Genomic DNA, 25,574 nt, shown 5'->3' on the forward strand with positions numbered 1-25,574 from the left:
AATAAATAAATAAATAAATAAATAAATAAATAAATAAATAAATAAAAAAATGAAATCTTTGTCTAATTATAGTCTGCCATTCAGACTTATCCTGAAGGCATTTCAACACGAAGAATCACTTATGATGCTCAATCATGAGAAGCCAACAAACAATGACACCAAGGACAACATAGGGGAAATTACTTGTACTTACTAATTGAATTAAAGAAATGATAAATTAATGGAAATGAAAATGGATGAAAAAACAACTGTCGGCAGGTGGGGAACAATCCCACGTCTTCGCATTACGTGTGCGATGCTCTTAACATTGAGCTACCGCGGAACCGTTTTCCCATCCACTTTCTGGGGTATTTATGTTTTATAACTAGAACTAACCCTGGGAATGTTAGCCAGCGCCACCAATCACAAACCATGGCGGTGGATGTGGAACATCCTTTCTGCAGGCGGCAGATTGTTCCCCACCTGTGGACAGTTGTTTTTTCATCCATTTTCATTTCCATTAATTTATCATTTTTAATTCAATTAGTAAGTACAAGTAATTTCACCTATGTTGTCCTTGGTGTAATTGTTTGTTGGCTTATCATGACATGATTAATAATAATCGGGCCTCTTGGTTCCCTTTCTTCTCGTTCATGATGCTCAATGTCACTTTATTATATAAGCTACATGTGACACCACAAAGGTGCACACAAAAGTACTTATCATAAAACTGCCTGACATTATTGCTTACAATAAATATATCTGCATTGTCAAGTGATCCTCAAGTGTGCAAGTTGTGCAAAACATGAATACACTAAATTTATTAAGATAAAAGACAAAGCTGGGCTTGTTTGTGTTGTCTGTCCTTTTGCGCGGAAATTTCTATATGATTTTATTCAGGGTAAACATATTTCAAAAGAACTTTGAGTTCACTGATCCACCAGTGGCTGCTTCAAAAAATAATGCAGTGCAACTAAGCAAGCAAGATCAAAGAAGATTGTTGTAAAAAAAAAAAAGAAAAAAAAAAGAAATAAATAAAAATAAAAAGAGAGAGAGGAAAGACTGCCTTAATTTAAAAGTGTTTTAATCCATCCCTATACAAAACAGCTCTGTCAACACCTCCATTGGACCCATAATGTGCAAGGGCTGCTGGTAAGACTTATAAGCTTATCAGGAGTTCAAATGCACATTTACTGCTGAAAGGGCATCAGTTACCCAACTGGGGTAGTCACCTTTTGGATAATAGGTCTTCATGAATGTCTTCACAAAGTCAACAAATGTTCCAGCCTTGATGTTGTCTCGAATGCTCTTCATAAGCCTCATCTAGACAGGGAAAAAAAAGTCAACTTGCTCAGTTTTCTCAGAAAAACTGTGTAGACCGAAAGCACCAAACTTAACAGTTCGGAACCATTAATCCATTACAGAAAAGAAAATGCACATCATGAAACATTTCAGAGCAAGTTAATTATGCAAGTCTCATGGCAGTCTCTCGCAGAAAAGATCTACTGGCCGTCCATATATACTCTATTATTTCTATATTATGTTCGTTTAGACAGCGTCCAAGTTAGAGGATACTTTGTATATTATACTCCATCACCAAAACAGAGACAATGAGACACTCCCAGCGAACATGGAGAAGTTAAAAAGATAGGTGAAGCCTTCTATGCAGACGAAACCAACTGTATGCTATTAGCAACCTCCTGGAAAAGCCTCCAACGTTTCTTATGTTCTTAATAATCAAGCCAATTAATATTGAATAATAAACTAACTTTTCAATCTAGCTAACTTTATAACCTTAATATTAGTACACGGTTTCTAAAGGACACCTTATATGTAGCTATTTTTTTGCAAATTTAAAAAGAAGCCCGAGAAATTTTGGAAAGCTGATGTGGCCTGCCACTTGTGTGCCACAGAGGTACTGCTCTCAAACATGCTGTCAATGAACTAAGCAAGTTGCATGCGTAGCACATCTGTCACACCTATTTGCCGGGGCTTTTCATTTTGGTGTGTTCACTAAGTTCCTGCTGAACCAGGTCCAACAGACGGTTTGTGACAGTGAGAAGCAATCAGCAAAAGGTAAGTAATCAGGGACCATGGCACATGCTATTAAATTGCCTTTTCAGGTGAAGCCAAATAATGCATAAATGCTGAAAATAGAGATACACAAAAGGCAGCATGCCGTAAGCAACTGCAAGTGATGTTTTGAAATGTACTCTACAAATCTTGTGGTGATACTATGAATGTAAAGTTAATGATTAAAAAGTTAATCAGTTGTAATTATTTAATTAATGAGAACAAAAAATATTCAAGACTTCTTTTTCAGAAGGCTGCTAATAACATACAGTTGGTTTCATCTGCACAGAAAGCATCACTTTTTTTTTTAATTAGCTGGGACATTCTGCATAAGACAGACCCTTTGTTTTAAGGTAAAAGCCAATAAGAGATTTTCTCAATACAGTCAAACGCCTTTATAATGAAGTGCTTGGGACCTCCAAAATCCTTTGTTATCCAGGTCATTTCATTGTAAAGATCGCACACCACAGCACTCACACTAGAGTAGGCTAAGTACGCTCAACAAACGAAAACCTTTATTTAGGATAAATTCAACAGAGACTCAGTAACATACGCTGCTAACCTCATATCGCGAAATTTGCAACTGTAGCTTGGTCCTATTGCCCCGAGGTACATTGTCGAGAATGCCACTATCGCCCCTCCCTTGTAGTGAAACATCTTGCTTCATATACATCACTGTTGCCTTCATTGGCATTTGCGCCCTGTTCACCCTAGATGGATTTGAAGATGTTTTCTGTTGTCAGTTCCAATTACATCATCACGTCTTCATCAACTGCGATGTATTCGTGGGCCGTACTTGACCCCATTGCTGTGTTACAATAAGCAGCATATAGGCCTGAGCGGTTACTGGAGCAGTGCAGCAGGATTGTAACGCTGAAATCGTCACACTCATCAAGTGCATCACTAGGGCTGCCGTTAGTGCTAGCGCACAGCGCAGCTTAGTGGCATCAGCGGAGGGCAGTGGAGGAAATGGCACATAGCATTCGTTTGAAAGTAACAAATCAGTCGTAGGGGATGCCTAAATTTCTTCATTGCACAGGCAAATTCATTGTAGTCTTCATTGTAGAGGCGTACACAATACATATAAAACATGAGAATTTGGCCAAGACATTGTCAATCCTTTGTTATACAGGTCATTTCGTAGTAGAGGCATTTGCTGTAGAGGTGTTCGACTGTACGTGCTTAGAATTGAATGAAATGAGAAAAGGAAAATGAACTTTAGCTAGGAAATTTGCAGCTTCCTGCGCCTACTCCAGAAACATCATGAAAGCAAATTCGTGAATGATTATAAACCTCAGACCTAATTGTACAGAGGTCCCGACTACCAATAGTACTTGTCTGATGATAGCAGCTGAAATATGAATACTGACCTCAATTCCACACTAAGCTATGCTAGGCAAAAACAACTCATTTCTGTTCATACCAAAGTGGCACCTCTTTGTTGAAATAATGGTTTCTCATTTATGTAAGCCGAAACACTTGGCAAGTCTACAACACGCAACATCGGAACATCAGGGCTAGCATGTCATCATGATGTCACAAATGTCAAACTATTTTTTCAAACTTTTGTCATTGTAGCTCAGTAAAAGTTTTTAAAACTTCCTACATTCAATCTTTGGCTCTTTTAAAACACTATGCATTCCATTTTTAAATAATAAAATTTTAACCTGGCCTGAGGAGACGTCGTCAAAATTCATGACGTCGCAGCAACGTGGTGTGGGAAGTTCCGTGTGGCGTCGCCATGTCTTTCCTTTTTGAATCTTTTCTAGCTTGCCAAGCGGCTGCTCATGGTAAGGGTGGCTTTATTTTTGTATTGTAGAAGGGTAATTTACTAAGACAGCTCAACTCAATTTTTCTCTTTAGTGCCCTTTTAGGTTGCTTAGACTGCCCCATAGGACAGCTATGAGTAAATTGCAAAAGCACTGGGAAAGCTCCATGAGTGGCCAGTGGCCAATCCCAACTTGCACCACTCTTGCACTACAGCTTTCAGGCAACAGAAATGTGTTATTTTTCTGTATTATAAAATACAAAGCAACTGCAGAGGAAAGATAAAATGCAACCTACCTGATAGTTGACATTATGGATGGACACCAGATGACAGGCAACTGTCTCTTGCTTGACAATGCGATGCAGGTAAGCCCGTGTGTACTGCTGGCATGTAGAGCATGGACAGTCACTTTCAATAGGGCGAAAGTCATGGCTAAATTCAGTATTCTTCAGGTTTATTTGGCCCCCCATTACCAGAGCACAGCCAAATCTCTGAAAACAGAAGTTAGAGATTGCATGAAAAGAGCTTCGATCTTTAATGTGCATTGTAGTTTGCAAGTTTTACCATAACAGTCAATCTTTTTGAACATGCTGCACATGCTTGTGCCTGTACTGGTCATGCTTCCCCCTCCACTTGCTTAATCAAGATTAGCTCAGTGTGAAGCATAAAAGGTCTCAAGCACGTGCTTGAATTGTTATAATTAATAAGATTTTGTGTGAAAAGCTCGAAACAGGACAAGGAGACTCCCAAAAAGTTTCTTTAGCAGGTAAGATTCAAACTGGTGTTGTATAATTTCATAAGGTTTGATATTATCGGGAAAGGAGGAAAGGAGAATAGGTGCCCATCGGGAGACCTGACATCCGGTTTCCATTTCACATGTGGCTTAACGTGATTTGGAAAAAAAAACACCAAATTGACCTGAAAAGAATGCATTTTCGCCAAGAAAAACATTTATGCCATATAACTTAAGCAAAGAAAAGGTGATTTCTTGAGGTTAGACTATGACAAATAAACACAAAAAGCATTCGTAAATAGTTGGACTTTGATATTATGTAGTTGTACTAGTGGCATTAAACAAAACTTTCTTCTCAATTTTATTCCTTTGCTGGATAACTGTCGACCCAGTAATTATACTCTGTCACATATGGAATTTATGGAATTCCCCAAGAGTGCAACAATTTGCGTTACCTTTTAATGCGACCAGTTCGAAACAAGTGCAAGTGGAGTGTAGCTTTGGATGTGAAAAAGGAGACTCATTGCGTCATCGAAACCTGTTGTGGTAGTATCCTTCAGGCCCAAGAGTAGTTGTGTGTGTCAAGAAGGCTTCCGCCGTACTCATGGTAACAGATCCCACTTATGCACACACACACACTATGGCCGTGCTGCCCAAAGCTGAGTTCATTCAGCACTCGCTGGAACAAGATGGGAGAGTGCATCCCCCTGTGTATCCAAGAGACATGAACAATTGGAAGGGCCAATTTCGCCTTTCAAACTGTTTATATCCAACACGGTCATTGCATGGCTTTCAACTACTAAAATGGGTTGTTTGTGACACCACATGAACACTAGTTTCACTTTTGATGATGCGATGAGTCTCCTTTTTCTGAAGCCACGATGCGCTTAATGCATGTTTTGCACGGGTCGTATGAAAGGTACTGCAATTATTTGTGGTGCTCTCGAGGAATTGAGGCTTTGTACCGCAATTGTGGAGTCTACAGCTACCTACAAAAGGCAAAAAAGAGGGACACACAATTTTCATGTCAGTACTCCTTAAGTCAAAGCTTTTACGTTTCAGCAGTCCAAAAAGCTTCACAACCTGACAATTTCATGATAAAGCACACCAGGTGCCATTTTGTATGTTATGTGCATAATGCATGAAAGCTCACAGGTGTGTGCAGGAGAGAGCGGTACAGATAACGCTTCGTACTCAAAACTGCCATTAAATGTCACCCTGTAAACCATCTCCTGCAGTGAACGCTAGACTTCTATTTATTTGTTCAAAATAGGGTAAGAAACAATGTAGTCCTGTAGTAAGACTCTAGCAGCAAAACATGAGGACACGGTCATTTTTGCACTACACCTTCACCGGAATGCGGCTGCCGGGGCTGGGAATCAAACCCGCAACCTTGTGCTTAGGAGCGCAATGCCACTGCCACTGAGCCATCATGGTGGGATGCTGTTGTTTCAAGTACAACTTCTGCTTCTGTATATGCCAAATTATCTACACGTTGAAATAATTGGAGATACTACCCACTTTACATCTCCAACACAGAAAAAAAGACAAGGAAGAAAAAAAGAAAACTGCCTGTCACATACCAAAACAGCCCATTTTCAACTGGACTGCTTGAAGTCTACCTTACTTGCACAACAAATCATAATGGGAAATTACCTAATTAACAAAATTTCCCTTATTTCATATTTAATTATTTATTGATGATGATGATGATTGGTGGCGTTTTATGGCACAAGGGCCATGGAAGGCCAAAGAGCGCCAGACAATGGTATGATGTATTCGATGTAGTGGTCAATGTCAAGTGGTATATGTAATGCGGCTGTAACGTGGCCTAAAAGCGTTTGCTATACGATGCGTAAAATATACGTTTAAATAAAATTATGACAGTGATGTATGGGGCGTACACTGATATATTAGACGAAAATAAAAGATATGCTACGAAGAGGTGATATTCTAAAATATGTGACTATCAGAAGCACTACTACCTCATCAGGGCCCTTCGAGAGTAAGGGCCTGGAAGCGTGCGTTGCACCAAATGCTGCCATTGCAACAGCAGCTTCTTAATTGAGGTCGCACTACGAATTCTTGGGGCTGATAATGTGTAGCAAGTGAACTTTATTGAAAAAATATAATACTGCTTTCGTGTTGAACATTGGTTCCTTACCAAAAAACATTGCTGGATGTAGAGGGAAAGGTTGTCTGCAAGCTAGAGGGAAGTGTTTTTTCCTTTCAGCGTTTGTTTCTTGGCACTCCAGTAAGACGTGGATGATGTTCAACCTCTCACTACATTTACCACAGATGGAAGGTTCATCGCCAGTCAACAAGTGGTTGGGTGTGCCGTACGTGTGTCCTATTCTCAGCCGGGCTAAGAGGAGATCGGCTTTCCTTGATTTTGTTGTTGATGGCCAAATGCCTAACTTTGGTTTAATTAGATGCAGCTTATTAGACGTTTCAGCATTCCAGAGGTGTTGCCAATAACTTCTTAGTTTTCTCCGCAGGAAAGGTTTCAAATCTATAGCCACGACAGCTACGGGAATCTGTGGCTGTAGCTAGTTCATTGGCAGGAATATTACCCTGAATGCCTCTGTGGCCAGGAACCCACCATACCACAATACGTTATTCAACTACATAGCTAGTGCACAAAGGCAAATAAAGTTCAATTATTACAGGATTTCTGTGCTTTTGTAGAGACATTAAAGCCTTCAATACACTTATTCAGTCTAAATGTAATTGCCTTCTCTAGATTTATTAGCATAATGTGCTTTACAGCCGACAATAACGCATAGGCCTCAGCCTTGAAGATGCTGGTTAGTGGGTGTAGGACGTCTGATTCCAAAAATGAAGATCCAACTGCGGCGCAGGACACGCCCGCATGTGACTTCGATGCATCCGTGTAAAATTCCATGCATGAGTACTTCGCTTGCAGTTCTAGAAAGTGCATTTGAATGTGTTCATGTGAAGTGTGCTTCGAGACTTCTACAAATGACGTGTCACATTCTACGTCCTTGCTGGGGTTTTCAGACGGTGTTCTAGAAGCGAGACACCATAACATGCTGCGAGAAGGGTTCTCGGAAGGTGGGGTGATTACTAAACAGCAAAGCACAAGTCATGTCATTTACAGTTGCGTAGCAAGGATGTTCAGGGTTCAAATGCACTTTCAGGAAATACGTAAAACTAGAACATGTTCTTTGAAGTTCAAGTGACTCCTCATTCGATTCCCCATAGAGACTTGGTACAGGACTTGTTTGAAGGCGGCTGTGGCCAGGCGGATCCCTAAATGATGAACAGCGTCCAGTATCTTTAGCGTACTCGGTGTGGCTTAGTGATAGACCACAGCGCCATAATCCAGACGGCATTGTATGAAGCTCTTGTACAGGTTTATCAGGCACTTCCTATCACTAACCCATGTTGTGTGTGAAAGAACTTTCAGAATATTAATTGTTTTTAGACATTTATTATTAACACATTTGATGTGGGGTATAAATGATAGTTTGGTGTCAAGTATGACACCCAAACATTTGTGCTCTGTATGCAGAGGTATGCGTTGTCCATCGAGTTCAATACGTATTAGTATCTGGGACCAAGTCTCTTCTCCTTGTAAAAAGACCCAGGAGCTTTTCTGCGGATCTAACTTGAACTCATTTTTATTAGCCCATTTCGACACCCTGTTCAGGCCAAGCTGAACCTGTCGCTCGTAAATTGAGCGATTACACGATTTGAAACCAATTTACACATCGTCAATGCATACGGAATAAAATATTGTATGTAGAATTGATGAGCGTAATGAATTCATTTTTACAATAAAGGGAATCCAGCTTAGTACGCCACTCTGCGGCATCTTGGTTTTTTGGAGAAACGGCCTGGGGAGAGGATAACCAATTCTGACACGGAATATACGATTAGACAAGTAGCTTTCTATAACGTCACCGCGTATACCCATCTCCGACATCTATGACATGTCCACTCATCGAAACACAAGAGACGGATGCTTTTACACAATTGGTATAATTTACATATACCGTATTTTCCAGTCTATAAGGCGCACCTTTGTATAAGACGCACCCCCCTAAAAACGGCAGTTTTTCAGAAAAAAAAAAACATATATAAAGTCGCACCAGTGTATAAGACGCACCTATTCGTTCGGTAAGCGATTAAAAAAAAAATTAGTGACGTTTCACTCCGTGAACGCGGGTAATGCGGAAGCGTATGGGTGCCATATATTTCCTACATACAGTGGAATCTCGATGATACGAATCTCACGGGGTCACGAAAAATATTCGTATTAGCCGAAATTCGTATCATCGAAACACAATTAAAACTAGCTAAACTAAAGTGTCAGAGGTGAACTCACTCAGGCACACGCACGTGAAGAGCATTTACAGTATAGACCACTTATAACTTAACCATTTATAGTGCAGAACTGGCTACAACGCGGCCTTTTCCGACTCCCGTTTACCCTCCAATAGAACTCCATGTATACGCATACCGCTTAGAGTGCAGCCGCGTGAGACGAAGTGCCGGTTATAATCCGGCTTCCGCGGGAAAATCTCGCCGACAAGGGCGGTAGCGAGCACGCTTCTCAACGAGGTGCGCCCACCGATGGGAGAGGAGCTCAACGAGGGCGATGCGGAGACGTGGAGCATGAGTCCAAGGGCGATAAAATCGTCGCCGCGCGCCCTATGTGCGAGTGAAAGCGCGCGGGGGACGCGCACCTTCACGAAGAGCGAATGCACAGCTGAGAGCAAACGCGACTTCCGTCGTGCGAAAAGCCGGGGGGGTATGGGAGGGAAGGGGGGGACGACGCTGTGCTGCGGCACCAAATGTGTATCTTGCAACCGGGCACAAAGGTAACTGGCGACGCAATCTCCCACGCGAAAGGAGCAAAGCGGGAAGGTAGCGCGGAAGGGAGAGAGGGGGGGGGGGGGGGGCGGCGGCTTCTACTCTGCCAACGAATGCGCTCTTGTACTTTGCGCCTGTGCCGCCTGTCGGTGTTGTCGCGCGCACCGTATCTTGAAAGCGATCTCCACACTGCTCTGACCTTTGTAAGTGCTGTGCTTACGCCGCTCAGTTTCCGTTGAAGCGACAGACCTCACAAACCTTCGCTCGCTGCGGCAGCCGCGCTTCCCCACGCCTGCGTGGGGAAAAGCACAAAAGGAAAAGCAACAAAAGCGCCACCGCTTGAAACTCTTCGCGCCCAGTCGCGGGCTCCGCGCTGTCCGGCGCCTCCGTACCAAGAGAGAAAGGGAAGAAAGCATGTGACTATGTGCTGTTCTCTTCCACGGCCGTCGGTGGGGCGGCGTTTATTCGTATCAACCGACGCAGGTCGAAAATCGATTCGTAACAACCGTTCTCTAGCACGTTGCAAAATAATGGGGCTCCGCCGGGACCACAGAAAAATTCGTATTACCCGGAAATTCGTATTAGCCGTGATCGTATAATCGAGATTCCACTGTAATTGCGATAGCAATGATACAAACACTCTAGGCGCATTTCTGCCATCAAGGCTGCCATGATGTTTCGTATAACAAGGGTGATAACATCGTCCCCACGCGCCGTATGCTGTATGCGCGAGTGAAAGCGTGTGATGGTCAGCCGAATCGCACACAAGGGAGGAAAACGGGAAGGTAGCGCGGTAGGGAGGGAGGAGGTTCCCTTACACCCTGCCCTAATATTGGCAGTTGACCTGCTAGTGCCATTTACTAACTTGTTCAACTTTTTAGACAAAACTGGTTATTTACACCAACTATAATGTAACGCAGGTCTAGCTGCTTTTTAACATTGCGTTTTCTATTGTCTTGTGACTGGGGTAGCATGGCCTTAGTCGCCTTTGTGCCATTAAACCCGAATTAACTAACCAACGAACAAATCTTGCAATATCCTATAGTGCCATATTGTGTCGTACTGTTTATGAATGAAAGCATCACGGATGTTTGACTCCATGCGTACAAGATGGTCGATTGTAGAACGATCTTCCCTGAAACCACACTGATAACGGTCAAGGATTTTGTTAGATTCGAGGAAATGTATCATACGACGATTTACCATCTTCTCGAATAGGTTGCAAATCAACTAGAAAAGCGGTAAAATAGGCTACTGCGTCATCTATACTAAATTCGCTGATAAAGTTTCGGGATAAAAAACTCGATTCCTTAAAAAGTTTCCAATCAACCGAGGCTAGTTTCCATCTAGGAACACAAAGGGGAGTCATCTTAAGATGTTTTACTAAGCTTAGAGTTAATGGAAAGGGGTCACTTCTAAATGGATTTTTGATCACATTCCATTCTAAGTTGGGAAATAGGGAAGCAGACCCAATCGACAAGTTTATTAATGAATATGAATTGTGGTGAACGTTATGATACATTGGCTCCTTCTTATTGAAGAGGCATGCACCAGAGTTTTACTAAAGTTTTTTATGAATCGGCCTCTCGCGTCGCATCGTCTCCCCACATCGTGTTGTGGGCATTAAGATCTCCCACGAGTATGTAGGGCTCAGGAAGCTCATCAATAAGGTTGTAGAAGTCTGTTTTCTCGAGATGATGATTTGGGGGTATATAAAGTATAGACCACTTATAATGTAACCGCTTATAGTGTAGGACCGGATATAATACGGTCTTTTCAGACTCCCGTTAATTTTCCCATAGCACTCTATGTATACGCGTATCGCTTATAGTGCACTTGCGAGAGACGAAATACCGGTTACAGTGTGGCTGCCTGGAAGTTGGGCAGTGAACCGAGACGGTGAACGCTCCCCTCAAGCTGCAGATATACTCCGATGTAACGCGCGCATCGAGCTTCTCGACATCACGGTGGCGAACAACCAGCGTCTATACTCCAACGACATGACACAAGTGGCGTGTCTGGCACCTTCAGGTGCGTTCCAACGTTGCTGGCGCGTGAATAGCTCCGTTCCTATTTCTCGCCTGGCGTGCCGGCCACGCTTCCCAGCACTCCTCGCGCGGAGCGGGCAGAATGACGCGATGGCGGGAGCGCGCGAAAGCGCATCCGTTGCCGCGGCTCTCTGTGCATTAACAAGCATGGTGTCACGTGCGCACAAGCAAACATGAACACATCTCACTCGATGACCGCGAAACTTGCTGTCAAACCACTATTGACCCTTTTCGCGGAGCAGTTTGTTTTAGAGAAACGAGATGGCGCAGACGGCGGCGCGCCATACCTCTCCTCAGCGGCCGCGCACGAATACGAAACCATTGCCGCTCCTACCTTGCTTCTGTGCGATCAGCTGTCGGAAATGCAACTGAGTTTTCGCTAACACACTGTGCTGCAATCATGCTAGACTGAATCATGTGGATTGAAGGCGTGTGCAGTAGTTGGCTGCAAAAATAGTGACTGGCATGTTAAGCAATAGAATGAATCTGTGTGGCCAAGTTCACGGCCCGCTGCTGCAACTGTCCGAACGTGTTACCGGCACTTCGATCGTGATGTACGCCACTTAATGAATTCGTTATGTACGGCTTTCCTCAAGGATACAGAAATATGCTCATCCGCCAGCCTTGTATCGCTAACCTTCAAAGAAAGGGCTTCATCCCCAGAACGTCGGCAAGGGTGAGTACCACTCGTTAAACAATGACAGTGGGAGTAGCGCCGCTTCCTGTCATAGTAAGTTTCGCGCACATTATTTATACACATCTGCCCCAAATGGCAGGAAAACTTACGCCCACTCTATCGCCGACGTATCAAGAATAAGTGAATGGGCGCACACTTGAATATATACGCACTCTATACGCACAATAAATGACGGACTCGAAGCTGAATGTTTCGTGACGGTCCACAAGTGTAAGCGACTTACTAGCCGTAATATATATATATATATATATATATATATGCTACAAGGTATTACAATGTACAAAACATGAATGGTCGAAGCTGACTGTTTCGTGACGGTCCACAAGAGTAAGCAACTTACTAGCCGTAATATATATTTGCTACAAGGTATTACAATTTACAAAACAGCTACGTTTCAAGCCAAGAACAAATCCATTGGAAGTTCAGAACTGAGCACACCCGCGAGCGATTAGGCAGAAAATAATCAGATAGTGGCCGCACCGAGGAACTTCACTGAGTCCGAAACTGACAAGCCACTGCTTCAAAATGTTTGCCGAATAACGAACAAAGAGCAAAACACACTAATCCTGACTGAATTCATCATCGGAAAGCTTGGAATACATTTTTAGCCCCGCTTTTAGAACAAGCACCACATACGCTGCTTGCGCAGTTTGGACATAGCATAATCGGCTCCGAAAGTGCTTTTGCATGTTCTCCGAGGCTGTGATAAAAGCTTCGTGTCGTCCACCTAGTCACCGAATTCCATTGGGAGAACAGGAGCACTCAAAAGCACGCTGAAAGTGCTCGTTCCAGAGGCGACGTGTTTCAGTGGTCGAACAGGAGTGGGAGAGCCGTCATCCAGTGGTAGAACAAGAGCAGTTTCGCTGCGCCGAGAGCAGCCGGGAGCAGTCCGGACTGCTCTCGCGTGAAAAGCGGAGTACGGAGGAAGTCACGTGACTTAAACCGTCATATCCTCCTCATTTCTTTTTATTTTGCTTCAGCCGGCGCGCGCGGTGGCAATGGCGGCAGCCAAGCGTAGCTGGTGTTTTGGCACCGCTGTTTTTGACGTCGGTGATACGAGCGAGCTTCGCAGCGATTTAGCGACAGATCCTGGCATTTCTAGTCCGCCTTGCTTCTCGTTGGATGCGCGGGGGACAGCGGCAACAAAGCGTCTTCGCCTTGCTAAAGTGCTTGAGACGCTCGACGGTGACAGCAGCGAAAGCTGCTGGAGCTCAACTTCAGATTCAAGTTGAAGTTTCAGATGATCTTCGCAGGCGGAAACGTTGTGGGATGCGTCGGCGCTGCACAAAAGTATGTAGTACGTGGCCGCGAACGGTGACAGTTACGCCCGACAGATTGCAAGACGATCACGTGTGTTTTGCCGCTCTCCTGCCGAGAATGGTGGGACTGCTTTAGTCACATGGTACATTTCTCCTCACACGTCCCCCTCCCACCTGCTCTCCGAATGCACGCCGTATTCCAGTGGCGGGTAGAGTGTCCCTGCTCTCACTGCGCTGTCAACCGACTCCGCACTGCGCGGCGCCCTGCTCCTGTTCTCCCAATGGAATTCGCCATACGATAGCTCCGAAAACAGAGGTTTTCTAAGCCGCGCCGGCGTCGTACACTTCCATTGTAAACAAGGAGGCAACGGAGTCAGTGGAGGCAAGCAATGGACGCGTCACCACGTGATCAAATATGGCAGCGCCCACGGGATCGCCGCGAAAAGGGTCAATAGAGAGGAAGCGAGACTGCAGCAGTGAGCGAATTGACCTTCGTGCTGCGTCTCGCATCAACGTGAACTAAGCCGTGAAAACACAGAACACGGCAGACTGTGCCCCCATCACACATGACTTTCAAGATACAGCGGTCCCAGTGGACGCGCACAGCTGCCCGGGCCACCCGGAGTAGAACGCGCCCCTCCCGTCCCTACCCTCCCACCAGAGTCATGTGCGTGACGGAAGACGGCGTGCTTCCTTCCCACTTTGAGCCGGCGATCCAGCTGGGATTGCCGGCTTACCCTCAGACGCTTTCACTTGCACATACAGCATACGGCGCGCGGGGTGACAGCAGAAATGCGCCTGGAGTGTCCATGTAATTGCTATTGCAATAAAATAATTGTTTTGGTTATAGTGTGGTACCGCTTATAGTGCGGATATTCGTGACTCCGGTGACTTACGTTATAAGCGGTCTACACTGTATAGATGGAACATACAGTTACCAACTTGCCGAAAAGAATTGCCCGAACTGACACTGCTTCAAGGTGAGTCTGGAGGGTGACTTGTTGACAAGCTACAGACTTGTCTGCTACTATTGCTACACCGCCGGACGAGACGGCTTCATCGCGGTCTTTTCAAAAGATGGCGTATTGACGAAGGAAGTTTGGGTTTGAGGGTTTCAGATGTGTCCCTTGTAGACACACCAGCTTTAGATTAAATTGATGTAATAGTTCTTTGACATCATTGAGGTTGTGGAGAAGACCTCTGACGTTCCAATGTAATATTTGTGTATCCGTATTAATAATTTCTGCTCTGTGTTTAAGAGAAAAACTGTTAGGCCACAGGGCCCTTTCCGAGCCCTGTGATGTGGGGTTTGCCATTTTTGGCGAGCCCCTGAGAGCTGCACCGACCCTTCGTTGCCTCGGACACCGATGCACTTGGCAATGTATCTATCGCCTCCGCCAAGGCGCTGGATGCCCACTTGCGGTGTATGCTCGCTGATGTTTCGGGTTTCTCTGCGCGAGCAGAGGCCCCAGAAGTCCTACAGCCCGCAGGCCTGAAGGGCTCCTGGCTCTTATTGCTTGGTGGCGGAACAGCACTAGCTGATCCTGCAGTGGGGGCGAGTGGTGCTACCGCTGGTCCTCTGCGTGGTCCAAACAGCCGCTGTTATGATCGGCAAGGAATTCGACAGCTCAACTGTGTGGGGAACCTCGCCGCGTGCTTTCCCATGACGGGAGGCAGTTATCATCTTCTTGGAAAACTCGGATCCGTCAAGTGCGGGAAACATCGCCGCGCGCTCTCGTCTTCCTGGAAACTGTACCTCTCAAGTGTGGGAGACAGGCCCGAGCGCTTTTCCCGTGACGAGATAATCCATTTCATCCCCGAGAAAGCGTCACACCTCTACGAACTGAGCAGACGCAAAGGCGAGCAACCAAAGGAGAGGACCCAAGGGGGAAGAGGTCGTCAACTTGACAACCCGACAGAGGACTGACACTTCCACAAGTTCGCCGAAGGAGACATCGGCTACCACAAGACCATGAGGGGTTATTTAAGGCCGTCCTGGCCCCCCATGTTAGGCGGAACCGCTCGAGACTCGGATAGAGTCAAAACCATGTACCAATGAAGTGAATACAATCTTTTTTATTTTTTATCATCACGATGCCCGCCTTCATCGTCGTCTCCTGATTCTTGCGGTGACGACCCACTTCACCCGGTCGAGATTATATCACTGCTGAGAACCGTTGTGGCACTGCCCCTTGCATGCCCCTTTGGAGAATGTAGGTCCCTGTACAATAGAGAGGCATTTGCGCGCTTCTTTGAATGACATGTTTTCTTTGACTTTGAGGGTGATGATTTCTTTTTCCTTCTTCCATGAAGGACAGGAGCAAGAATAAGCAGGGGGTTCACCGTCACAGTTTGCAGAATGGAGTGGGTCGTTGCAGTTGTCCGTGGGGTGGACATGTGATGCACACTTTGCACAGGTGGTACAGCCTCGGCAGCTCTGAGAGCCGTGACTGAATCTTTGGCACTTAAAACAGCATTGTAGATTTGGTATGTATGGTCTGACATTGATTTTGATGTAGCCGGTTTCGATGTGTTCGGGGAGTGTGCTAGTGCCAAAGGTGAGAATCAAGCCTGGATTTGGTATGTATGGTCTGACATTGATTTTGATGTAGCCTGTTTCGATGTGTTTGGGGAGTGTGCTGGTGCAAAAGGTGAGAATCAGGTGTTTTGTCGGAATTTCTTTGTCGTTCGTCAGATCTTAATTCGCTGCACATTCGTGACATGATGCTCTTTCCAGCCCTCTAAGAGCTTTGTCTCAGTCAATTTTAGCAGATCCTGTTCTGAAACTACACCTCGTGTGCTGCTGAGGGAACGATGTGGGGTTACTGAAATTGGGGTGCCACCAAATGAAACGAGATTTGTCAGCTTCTCATGTTGTACTTTGTCACAAATTTCAAGGAGAAGGTCGCCACTGTCCATTTTCGTGATTTTGTATCTGGGGCCCAAAGTGTCGCGACAACAAAAGGAGATAGCATTCTTACAGTCTTCTGAAGGGTTTCAGTGTGGATCACATAGAAACGTTGAAAAATTTCTTTGCTCTTGCCAAAAATAATCAGAGATTCATTGGTGCGCCCTCTTTTCAAAATAGAGTGAGGAGGCAGCTTTGGGAATGAGTTGAAGCCATAAAATATTCATATTTTGGCAGCTGTGCGAGCCGCCCACCACAGAGCCGAACAAGGAGACGCGGCAAGACTCTGTATACCATAAAGCCTGCCAGCACCAGCAGTGGCGCACGCAGGATCTCTGCCAGGGGGGGGGGGGTAAATTTTTGTGGAGGGGGGGGAAGCAACCACTTTGCATAATATGCAATTTCCTTGCTTTAGCCAGAGGAATCCAACAGCAAATAAAATGCCTAATAATTATAACAGGCAAATTCGACCTCAAGCCACCTCCTGAATTGTAATGGACAATTTGAACAGAGCGGTGAAGGTACACATTGGACTGGTGGGGCTGGATGTGTTGGGGGGGGGGGGGGGGTTACAACACCCAACCCCCCCTCTCCCCCGTCGGTGTGCCACTGGTACACAGCCACCATAACCTAATGCATATATCCAAGACTGAATATGTTACACACAGTTAACCCTTGCCGCCTGGAAATTCGTAAGTGGGAAGAAGTAGAAAGAAGACAGGAAAGATGAAAAGGCGAGAGAGAATCTAGAAGATTGGAAAGGAGGACAGGAAAAGGCGACTGCCAATTTCCCCCAGGTGGGTCAGTCTGGAGGTGCTGTCTATGTGAAGCAGAGGCCAAACAGGTGTGTTGCCTCCGCCGGGGGGCCTTAAAGGTCCAAACACCCTGCATTGGCTCAACCCCTAAAATCCCCCATTCCCCAGACACGGCTAAGCTGCGCACAGCTACACGCAGGAAGGTCCAAACCCCTTTGTGCTCGGGTACGTGGTGTCGCAACACACCAAAGGCCTGCTGACACAGACGCCCCCGCGGGATTAATTATTTACTTTAGGTACACATCACAATTATAGAATTAAATCCAGTCAGTGCTTAAGGCTGGTCCATTTATTAGAATTCCTCCGACTAGTGCCACTTTCGACATATTTATTCCTAAAATGTGCTCTTCGATAAAATGACATGCAGAATATCAATCCATTTTGGCGTACATTTGAGGATGGAGATCTCTAAACAAATACTAGTCTCAGGATTTCTGCTAAACGACATGATATCTGCACTGCTCTATTTCAATTCCATGTATACAACATGTGGTCTGACTTAATTAATGAAAAATTTATTAGTACTTGGTTGATTGTCGAACTGAATACTGTGATTTGTCATGCAAGTAATGTTAATCTCTGGAAGTGAAGGGGTGGAACTGCATTGTCAAAAACGCATGTAACAACAACAGCAACAGGTGGCATATATTTGCATTCTACCTATACTGTGCATAAAGCAAAATCTGCTACAGAAATAGTGATTGTCACAGACTACATACCGCTGTCCTTGTTGGAAACACACAGTCAAACATGTCACATCCTAAGGCACTGCAGACAATGAGGTCAACAGCAAAGCTGGAAAAAAAAAGAGAGAGGGAGAAAAAAATACTTTTAAATTGTAGATTAGGTAGACACTCTTGATAATTTCCTTTCTGCAAGGTAACAATTGTTCTTTGTGAATAAAGGCTGCACAACAAGGTTAACATGGTGCTGCACTAAGCCTATCTTCTGTGACCGCATCAGTGTCCAAGACAGGAAAGTGTGAACACCATATCAATAATTAAGCTATGAATGTGGCATTGGAAATAGTTTCCTTACACAACCTCTGATTAATAGAGTTCGATTAAAAAATGGTTAGTGCACCCGACTTAATAAACCTAAAACAATGTGAACACATGCAAATTTGACATGTTTCTAGAATGTCTTGAAAAAGTTTTTTATTATCAACCATGCAAGAATCAATGTTCTGTGTGCTATGCAAACTATGTTATCTAAGTGGGTTAAACTTAATTAAGTTAAGCCTCGATATAATTAACCTCAATTTAGCGAAGTCCATAGTATAACAAACTTTTTTTTTTATTTTCCAACTTTACTTTCATCAAACACCATGTATTTTTCCCCACAGTTTGGCAAAGTAATTTTGCTCTGTTGTTGTCCACACACACCGCATGCATGTATACCTGGGGCCTTTATAACAAGCGTAAGAAAAAATACAGCTACACAGTGAATATTGATTATTTGCATGCATCATTTCATGCGCAAATGATGCCGGCATTATAAATGCATAATGCAAACAATGTTAGAGTGATCTTGGCCTCTAGAATTAGTACACCATTAAAAACAAACAAAACAGCAGCCAGACTACACATGTGTACATGTGGTGCCAGATAGGGGCAGTTGCTAGCAGTAGGCGTGGAAGCTTTGCTCTCGATGCAATCTACACAGCATGTGCCAGTGCTTTTGACCCTGTTATTATTGGTTATGCTTCTTGTGGGATTCTGTTCATAAATGCTTACTGTCAAGATGCTATCCACAGGAACTGTTCTATGAAGGTGATATGTAATTTTCACTGCTGAAGCAGAGAAACCTCAGCTTCATGAAATTCATACATTAAGAAATTGGTCCACAGAAAGTACAACATTGTTACGTAGAGGTAGGACAGTAAATCTTTTGGAAACACCCGATTCTTGCATCCTGTAATGTTAGTCTTTCCCACATGAAACACATGCAGTGACAGTAGCCGGTGTTGTAGATACGCCACTACGACAACAGATGACCCAAACGCTGCTAAGCTAGTGCCCCCTGACATCATGAATACTCAGATATGATGAACCCTTCCTTATTATTATTCTAAAGCTAGCTAGCATTATTACTAGCTTATTATTACCATTAGAACCAGCAAGCATTATTATTCCAAAGAGCTATAAATGCCCTCTTTGCAAGTGTGCACTCCAGTATGTGTTTCCTCTGTTGCCGTGAGCTTTTCTACCCCACAAATTATAGGGTGACTACTGCAATGACATTGCTACTTAGTAAAGGCACATAAACCTCCAAGGTGTTACTATTTTTACAACATTTATAATATGTTCAACACATCTGCTGTCAGTATGTTCAGTGTGTGTTTCAGCTGTACATAACAGGGACGCTCCAATGCAAATATTGTTAATCTAGAGAGGTTCTAGCTAAACTGATTGAGCTGTTACCATTTACTATAACTGGCAAGAAAAATAAGGGGAAATGAGGGACTCAAATGTGCACAACTGGTACCTGGAGTGACCCCTTCAGTATCTGCTCATAAAAACAAAAATTCAGTGGAGCTTTAGCAGTAAATGCTAGATAAATGTGTTACAATTATGTCGCATCTCTTTGAGGTCCTGGATCCATGATTTAAAACGCGCTCACTCAATTGCAATGCGTTGTTCAGGAGCTCACTCGACACACATCCTGCCTCTTCGAGGAGCGAAAAGGCAGGCAAGACTCAGTAAACGGAACTCTTGTCAATCAGAACGTATTTCTCCAGTCCCTTGAGGTTCCGTTTATGAGATTTTACTGTATTGTCAACAAGCCCATGAGTGAGCCATATTGTTTCCTTTGTCTGGTCTTGTAGAGCCTGGTGTGATTATCTAATGTGATATCCAGCTGACATTATGGAATAATGATGCACAAGATGAAAGGCATGCAGATGCACTCTACATGGCTGCAAAATAACGTCCTCCACAGGGAGGACATTGTTACGTTTGACGAGTATCCACTATACATTTGCCTACTCCAAAATCATGGCCATTGCAATGCACATAAAATAGTGAAAAATTCCACAGATAGTGCCTTGAACTGTTGAGGGAAGTGTGCAGGAACAGCATAAAATTAGTTGGTATTTACTGTACAGCAAGGGTATAAATGTTGTTTAACTAGTGTGACTACTAGGTAGACTGAAAAGTATCACTTGTACAAATCACTTCAAGAAACAAGCAATAACCTTACCCAACACCCATAAGATACCGTGGTTTGTTCTTAGGAAGCAAGTCTGTGCTAATGTCCACCATTGGCCAAAATTCATCCTTGCTCTCGCCTCCACTAAGGCCCCCGATAGCATAGCCAGCAACATCTCGTTTCAGCAGTTCTAGAGGAGAGAAGTGGGACATTCATGTGCACAGATGTGTGAATATAAAAGTGCCACTGCACCATCACCACACGAGGAGCTGAAACATATTCTGGACCAGTCCTCACCCAAAGCACATTGCTTCCGCAAAGCAGCATCCAGACCACCCTGAACAATTGGAAAAATGTTTTGTGTAGCTGAATTCTTGTGGGCAACCATACACCGATCAAGCCATCTGATAGTCCTGGAAAAAAAAAGGTGGGGGTGATAGAGATATAACCTTCCATTTCCATGTCATTGCAAATATGAAATTATAGTACATTAATCATAGTTAAGTTCCTACACCGTCATAATAGGTTGAGTAAATATGTTATAGAGCCTATATTCTTTTTCTGAATATCAATGTTCTCTTTATGAGCAGAGACCATTAGATGCGTTGTGATTGGTTGAGTAGTACTCAACTACGTATATGCTCCTGCACTGCTATCCATTTTGCGCAAATTTATTAAAAAACGAATGCCTTGCACATTTTACTACTTCATTACATTGCTGAAAGCCCCCTGCATGTCCTGCGATACACAGCATAAATAAAAAAATTCTTAAAGCAATCATACAATTTAAGAACATTCAATGTGCATATCATATGATTTCCCTTCCCTTTGACTCTTAAGAACAAGACATAAAAATACCTGAACGAAATGTTTATTTTTCACCGAAATGTGCAACTATACTGAGAGTAAAGATATTGAATTAAAAGAACAAATATTTTGTGGAAACTTTTTCGACAATAGGTTTGTTGCCTGTGGGCAACATTAGGCAGGGTTCTGGTGTAAGTTTTAAGTGAAAAATAGCAAAGATTGCAAATCTTGTTCAAAATCCAGTGCGTTTCTTGTTCTTGATTTGGTCAGGTTCAAATAGGAGAGTGACAGCTTCTCTTCCAATAGGCGATGCTCATAAAACATGCAGGATCCCATTAAACATTCTTATTGGTCCTTGGGGGTCAGCAGACAACCGGTTTTAGATCAAATGCTCTAATTGACAGTCAATGGTGGTATAAAGGAAAATCACAAGGTTCTTGAAAGCATGTTAAGGGCCATTGAAAACAAGTAAAAGGATACTGAAAGTGAGTTGGATATCAAATGCAGTGAAAGGATGAATGCCTGCTTATTGCCTTTCCAACTTGATCACATGTTGGATAAAAAAACACAAAAAAAAAACATGACAGCTCTTGTGCCTTTGAAGGCACAAAATGCGTTACACTTATTTAACTTATCTAACAAAATGGCATAAATTCTGTACAGTATTCAATCATACACCTAGTTTTTTTGTTTTTTTTTGTTATAGAAGTTTGCTAGAAATAATTTTTACATTTCCTGGAAACCAGGCTGTTGAACCGAAAAAAATACCTGTTCGGTTTGGGTTCGACATGCTCTGATCTTGTTCTGGTTCAGTTCTGGTTCATAGAAATAAAATTTCATAACTGCGCTAGAATTGATTCGGCAGAGTAAACTTGAACTTGTACTATGATGGCAACACGCGACACGGTGCTACTGACTTGTCCACATGGTGCATTCACAGGTTTTGTCAGGAGGTAGGAGGAATGGGCTCCCTGGCCCATAGCTGCAGTAGGAAGTTTCTAATCGAATACAAGTATTCCAGAAAAATGACCATCAAATATCGACTTGAATATCATCTCACAATTTCTATTAAAAAAGGAGTGAAATGAAAAGTTTTGCGAGGTCCTGTCGGCAATAAAAGGCTCATTTAGATTATTTGATACATGTGCACAAGATATGATACAATACGATCACATCTGATACAAGAACCAGATGTGTTTAGTAGTGCAGTGCTCGTTGAATGAGCTAAAGGCAATACTACAGCACCACACATTGTATTGAAGGAATCTAAACATGTAGAGATGGGTCAAATAATTTCTATGTATCAACACAGTAAATTCATAGGCTGCCTGAGACGAGACATGTTTACTAGATGGCGGGTAACTATTGTGCGCAAGTGACCTCCTCCGTTTGTTTGCTCAGGAACTCGATCATTTGCACAACTGTGGTCCTACTAAACCATAATTATTCAGACGAGTCTCCATTTGCATCAATGTTTTTCTCTGTAGACTGCAAGAACTGTTAATGCTCCTTATAGCTTTCAAATGAAACTATAAGAATTGGCCTTGAGGATGCAGTGTAGATTGGGGCACTGAGATGCCGACAATGCAAACACTGGCCCTGCGGGTCTGTGCTGGATCCCTTTTTTTCTTCTTTGTGCACTTTTTGTACGCTTTTCTTATTCGCAGAAAGTGCCCACATTCACATTGTATTACATAAATTACAACTTCAAACTTCTAGTCCATAGCAATGAAAGAAGCAAGCAAGTGACATGTCACTCAGTTTTCTGTTCTTTCTTTAAATAAAAGCAGGTGAGGACATTCATGTTTCTGAACGATGAACAAGGACAGTTCGTGCTAAATATTGCGAGTCTTACCGCATGTGGTGCCACAGGTCGGCAAAACAAACGGAACTCACTCAGAGTCACTCACTAATAACATTTTTTCCTTAGGGCTCACTCGGACTTAGACTCACCAAAATTCTGCGCAATTGGGCTCGCTCAGACTCACAAGAAGTTGACATCTCAACTCAGCCAGACTCACTCAGGTTTGGGCTCACAGGTTGATCTGAGTCTAAGTGAGTTTGCCAACCTATGCATGGCGCAGTCTTGTGCTAAGTGTAGACAAAAAGTCCAAATCACGTACATTGTGCACAGGGAAAGATTTGAAGAATCGAAGAGCATAGTAACATGCTGGAAAGGGCCAAATGTTCGTTAAACCATGACGCGCAACAAGAAGCACATATTAAGCGCCGTAGTTGCCGAGCGTCGAGATGGTGGCGGCATTCATATTAGCGACCCCAGTGTTATAGTTACAAGAAGCTGTAGTGATGAGCTCGTTGGTTTTCATATTTCCCCTTCTCAAAGTCACCATCATTGTTGCTCTCCATATATCCTGGTATGTGAGTTTTATCTAGCAAGAGTAGTGAGCGAACCTATATTAGCCAAATTGGCAGCTTCTACCAAAGCAGTGATTCTACAGAAACAAAGTTTCGGGTGTGGGACAGAACTGGCATGACCGAGGTCAGAAGTGCAGATGTCTCTGTCTAGTGTTGAATTCCAATGGCGGAGTTGGAGCAAGTTTTTCTGCTCGTTTCGGACAAGTTTGTTCCAATGACGAGTGAGGGCGGGAGTAAAATGTTCCAATGAGAGAGTCGGAGTGGATTCAGAGCGGGAGTGACTCCGTGGAGCAGAAAAAGATGCTCCGCCAAAATCGGCGGAGTGGACCAGAACTCTGTGTGACGCATTTCCTTTACGACGTTTGTCTGCTGGGGGGCGCAGCCGGTCGCAACTCACGATGGTAATGGGGGACGACATGAGCGGCTCGGCTAGTTTGGCAGAGTGTGCGTCATTGCTTCTGCTACTCGATAGCGACAGCTCCGAGTCGGAAAGCTCAAGTTCCGACACGAGCGATTTCTCGAATGGTGCCAGCAACGCTGAAACTGCCGCTTATGAGCGGGAATTCGATAGGATGTTCCGCATTCCTGCGAAAAGGCCCGAAGTAGTGAGCTTCATCGAGGACGTCCTTCAAGTTGCGAAGACACCTACCATGTTTGTCCGCATCCTGTGTGCTCACCATAGCAAACAAAAGCTGTTGCACGCTTAATTGGCAAGATATCCATTTTGAAGTTTTAAGCAGCGGGTGAATGGTGCTGAAAAGACAAGTGACCGGTGCGGCGGTGCTGGGAGCAAACAGCGGAAGAGAATGACAAAACGCAAGGTATCCTGGATAACTTGGCGCCCGAAGGATAGAACTTCCACTTCCGCCTTGCTCCGGCGGCACAGGTTGTGTTCCACTCGCGGATTTGGAGGCGTTGCTCTACGCCAGAGTCGAGTGCTCGCTCACGGAGTCCGTCGGCTGCTCCGGCTCTGCCATTGGAATTCAACATAGGTCTCTCCCCATTCTCGCACACATCGCAACTCGTGTCGTAACAATCTGCTAATGGGTGGTGCCGACTGAAGTAAATATTTCAAAGAATCGCTTATCCATTGAGCACCCTATATGCTTGAACAATTTTGTGCCAAACCAATAACAATTATTATTTTTTTCAGTTCAGGTTTGGTTCGGGTTTAGGTGCGTTCTTAGAATGTCAGTTCGGGTTCTATTCCAGCTATAATTATGGTTTGGTACGGTTTTTGCTTTGACACCCTGCTGGAAACATTTAATGCTGGCTGTTTCACATACCGTAAAAACCGGAATATAGGTCGAACTTTTTTTCAAAAAACCATTGCAAAAAGTCAACCCTCGTCTAAATACTGTCACCATTGTGCAACCGGCTGAGTTGCATTTTTTTAAAGGTAAGGGTGTCTTTCGATACTTTTGCCGTTGAAAAAGATTTTTTTTCATTTTTAGATTAGTTAGGTAGGGGTCGACCTATATTCCGGTTCGACCTATAGTCTGGTTTTTACGCTAACCAGTGCTTAAAGTCAGGGGAGGGGGGGGGGGCTCAGGGGGGCCCGGCCTCCCCTCAGCAGGTTAACTGTAGCATGTGGCACCCATTCGACAAGCGCTGGAAGTGAGACGTGATTTATTACAAGTAGTGCCTTGCGCGGGGCAATTCTAACTCTCCAAATTTTCGATTAATGATTTAGCGCTATTAGTCGGTTGATATATATATATATATATGTATATATATTTATAGTCACATTACTGTACACATGGCAAAAACTATTGGGTTTAATCTAATGAAAGCACACAGTTTCCGTCCGACACCTTCACTGAAAGTGCGTCTTCGTCGTCGACTTCAGCTTCCGCAGCAGCGGCAAACCCACTACACAGCCAACTGTTATGCTCGTGGCAATATCATAAGAAGCCAACAAACAAAGACACCAAGGACAACATAGGGGAAATTACTTGTACTTACTAATTGAATTGAAGAAAATGATAGATTAATGGAAATCGAAGAGGATGAAAAAACAAAAAGAGAGAGTATCGCATGCGTAATGCGAAGACGTGGGTTCGTATCCCACCTGCGGCCAGTTCGTCTTTTCATCCTCTATCATTTTCTTTAATTCAATTAG

General features: G+C 43.9%; 1 protein-coding gene across 1 annotated transcript in view; it reads right to left on the reverse strand.

The window, feature by feature from the left end:
- Nucleotides 1-1,046: 1,046 nt before the first annotated feature.
- LOC119436978 (queuine tRNA-ribosyltransferase catalytic subunit 1-like) overlaps nucleotides 1,047-25,574 on the reverse strand; it is a 38,055-nt gene continuing 13,527 nt past the window's right edge. Inside the window, exons 4-8 of the mRNA XM_037704029.2 lie at nucleotides 20,567-20,682; nucleotides 20,321-20,459; nucleotides 17,839-17,914; nucleotides 4,117-4,311; nucleotides 1,047-1,302 (exon numbers count right to left, since the gene is read on the reverse strand). Coding sequence (XP_037559957.1) covers nucleotides 1,150-1,302; nucleotides 4,117-4,311; nucleotides 17,839-17,914; nucleotides 20,321-20,459; nucleotides 20,567-20,682 — 679 coding nt within the window. The 3' untranslated portion in view covers nucleotides 1,047-1,149. The remainder of the gene's footprint in view (nucleotides 1,303-4,116; nucleotides 4,312-17,838; nucleotides 17,915-20,320; nucleotides 20,460-20,566; nucleotides 20,683-25,574) is intronic.

This window comes from Dermacentor silvarum, chromosome 1 (assembly GCF_013339745.2).
Source record: "Dermacentor silvarum isolate Dsil-2018 chromosome 1, BIME_Dsil_1.4, whole genome shotgun sequence".
In the NCBI taxonomy this organism is placed as follows: Eukaryota; Metazoa; Arthropoda; class Arachnida; order Ixodida; family Ixodidae; genus Dermacentor; species Dermacentor silvarum.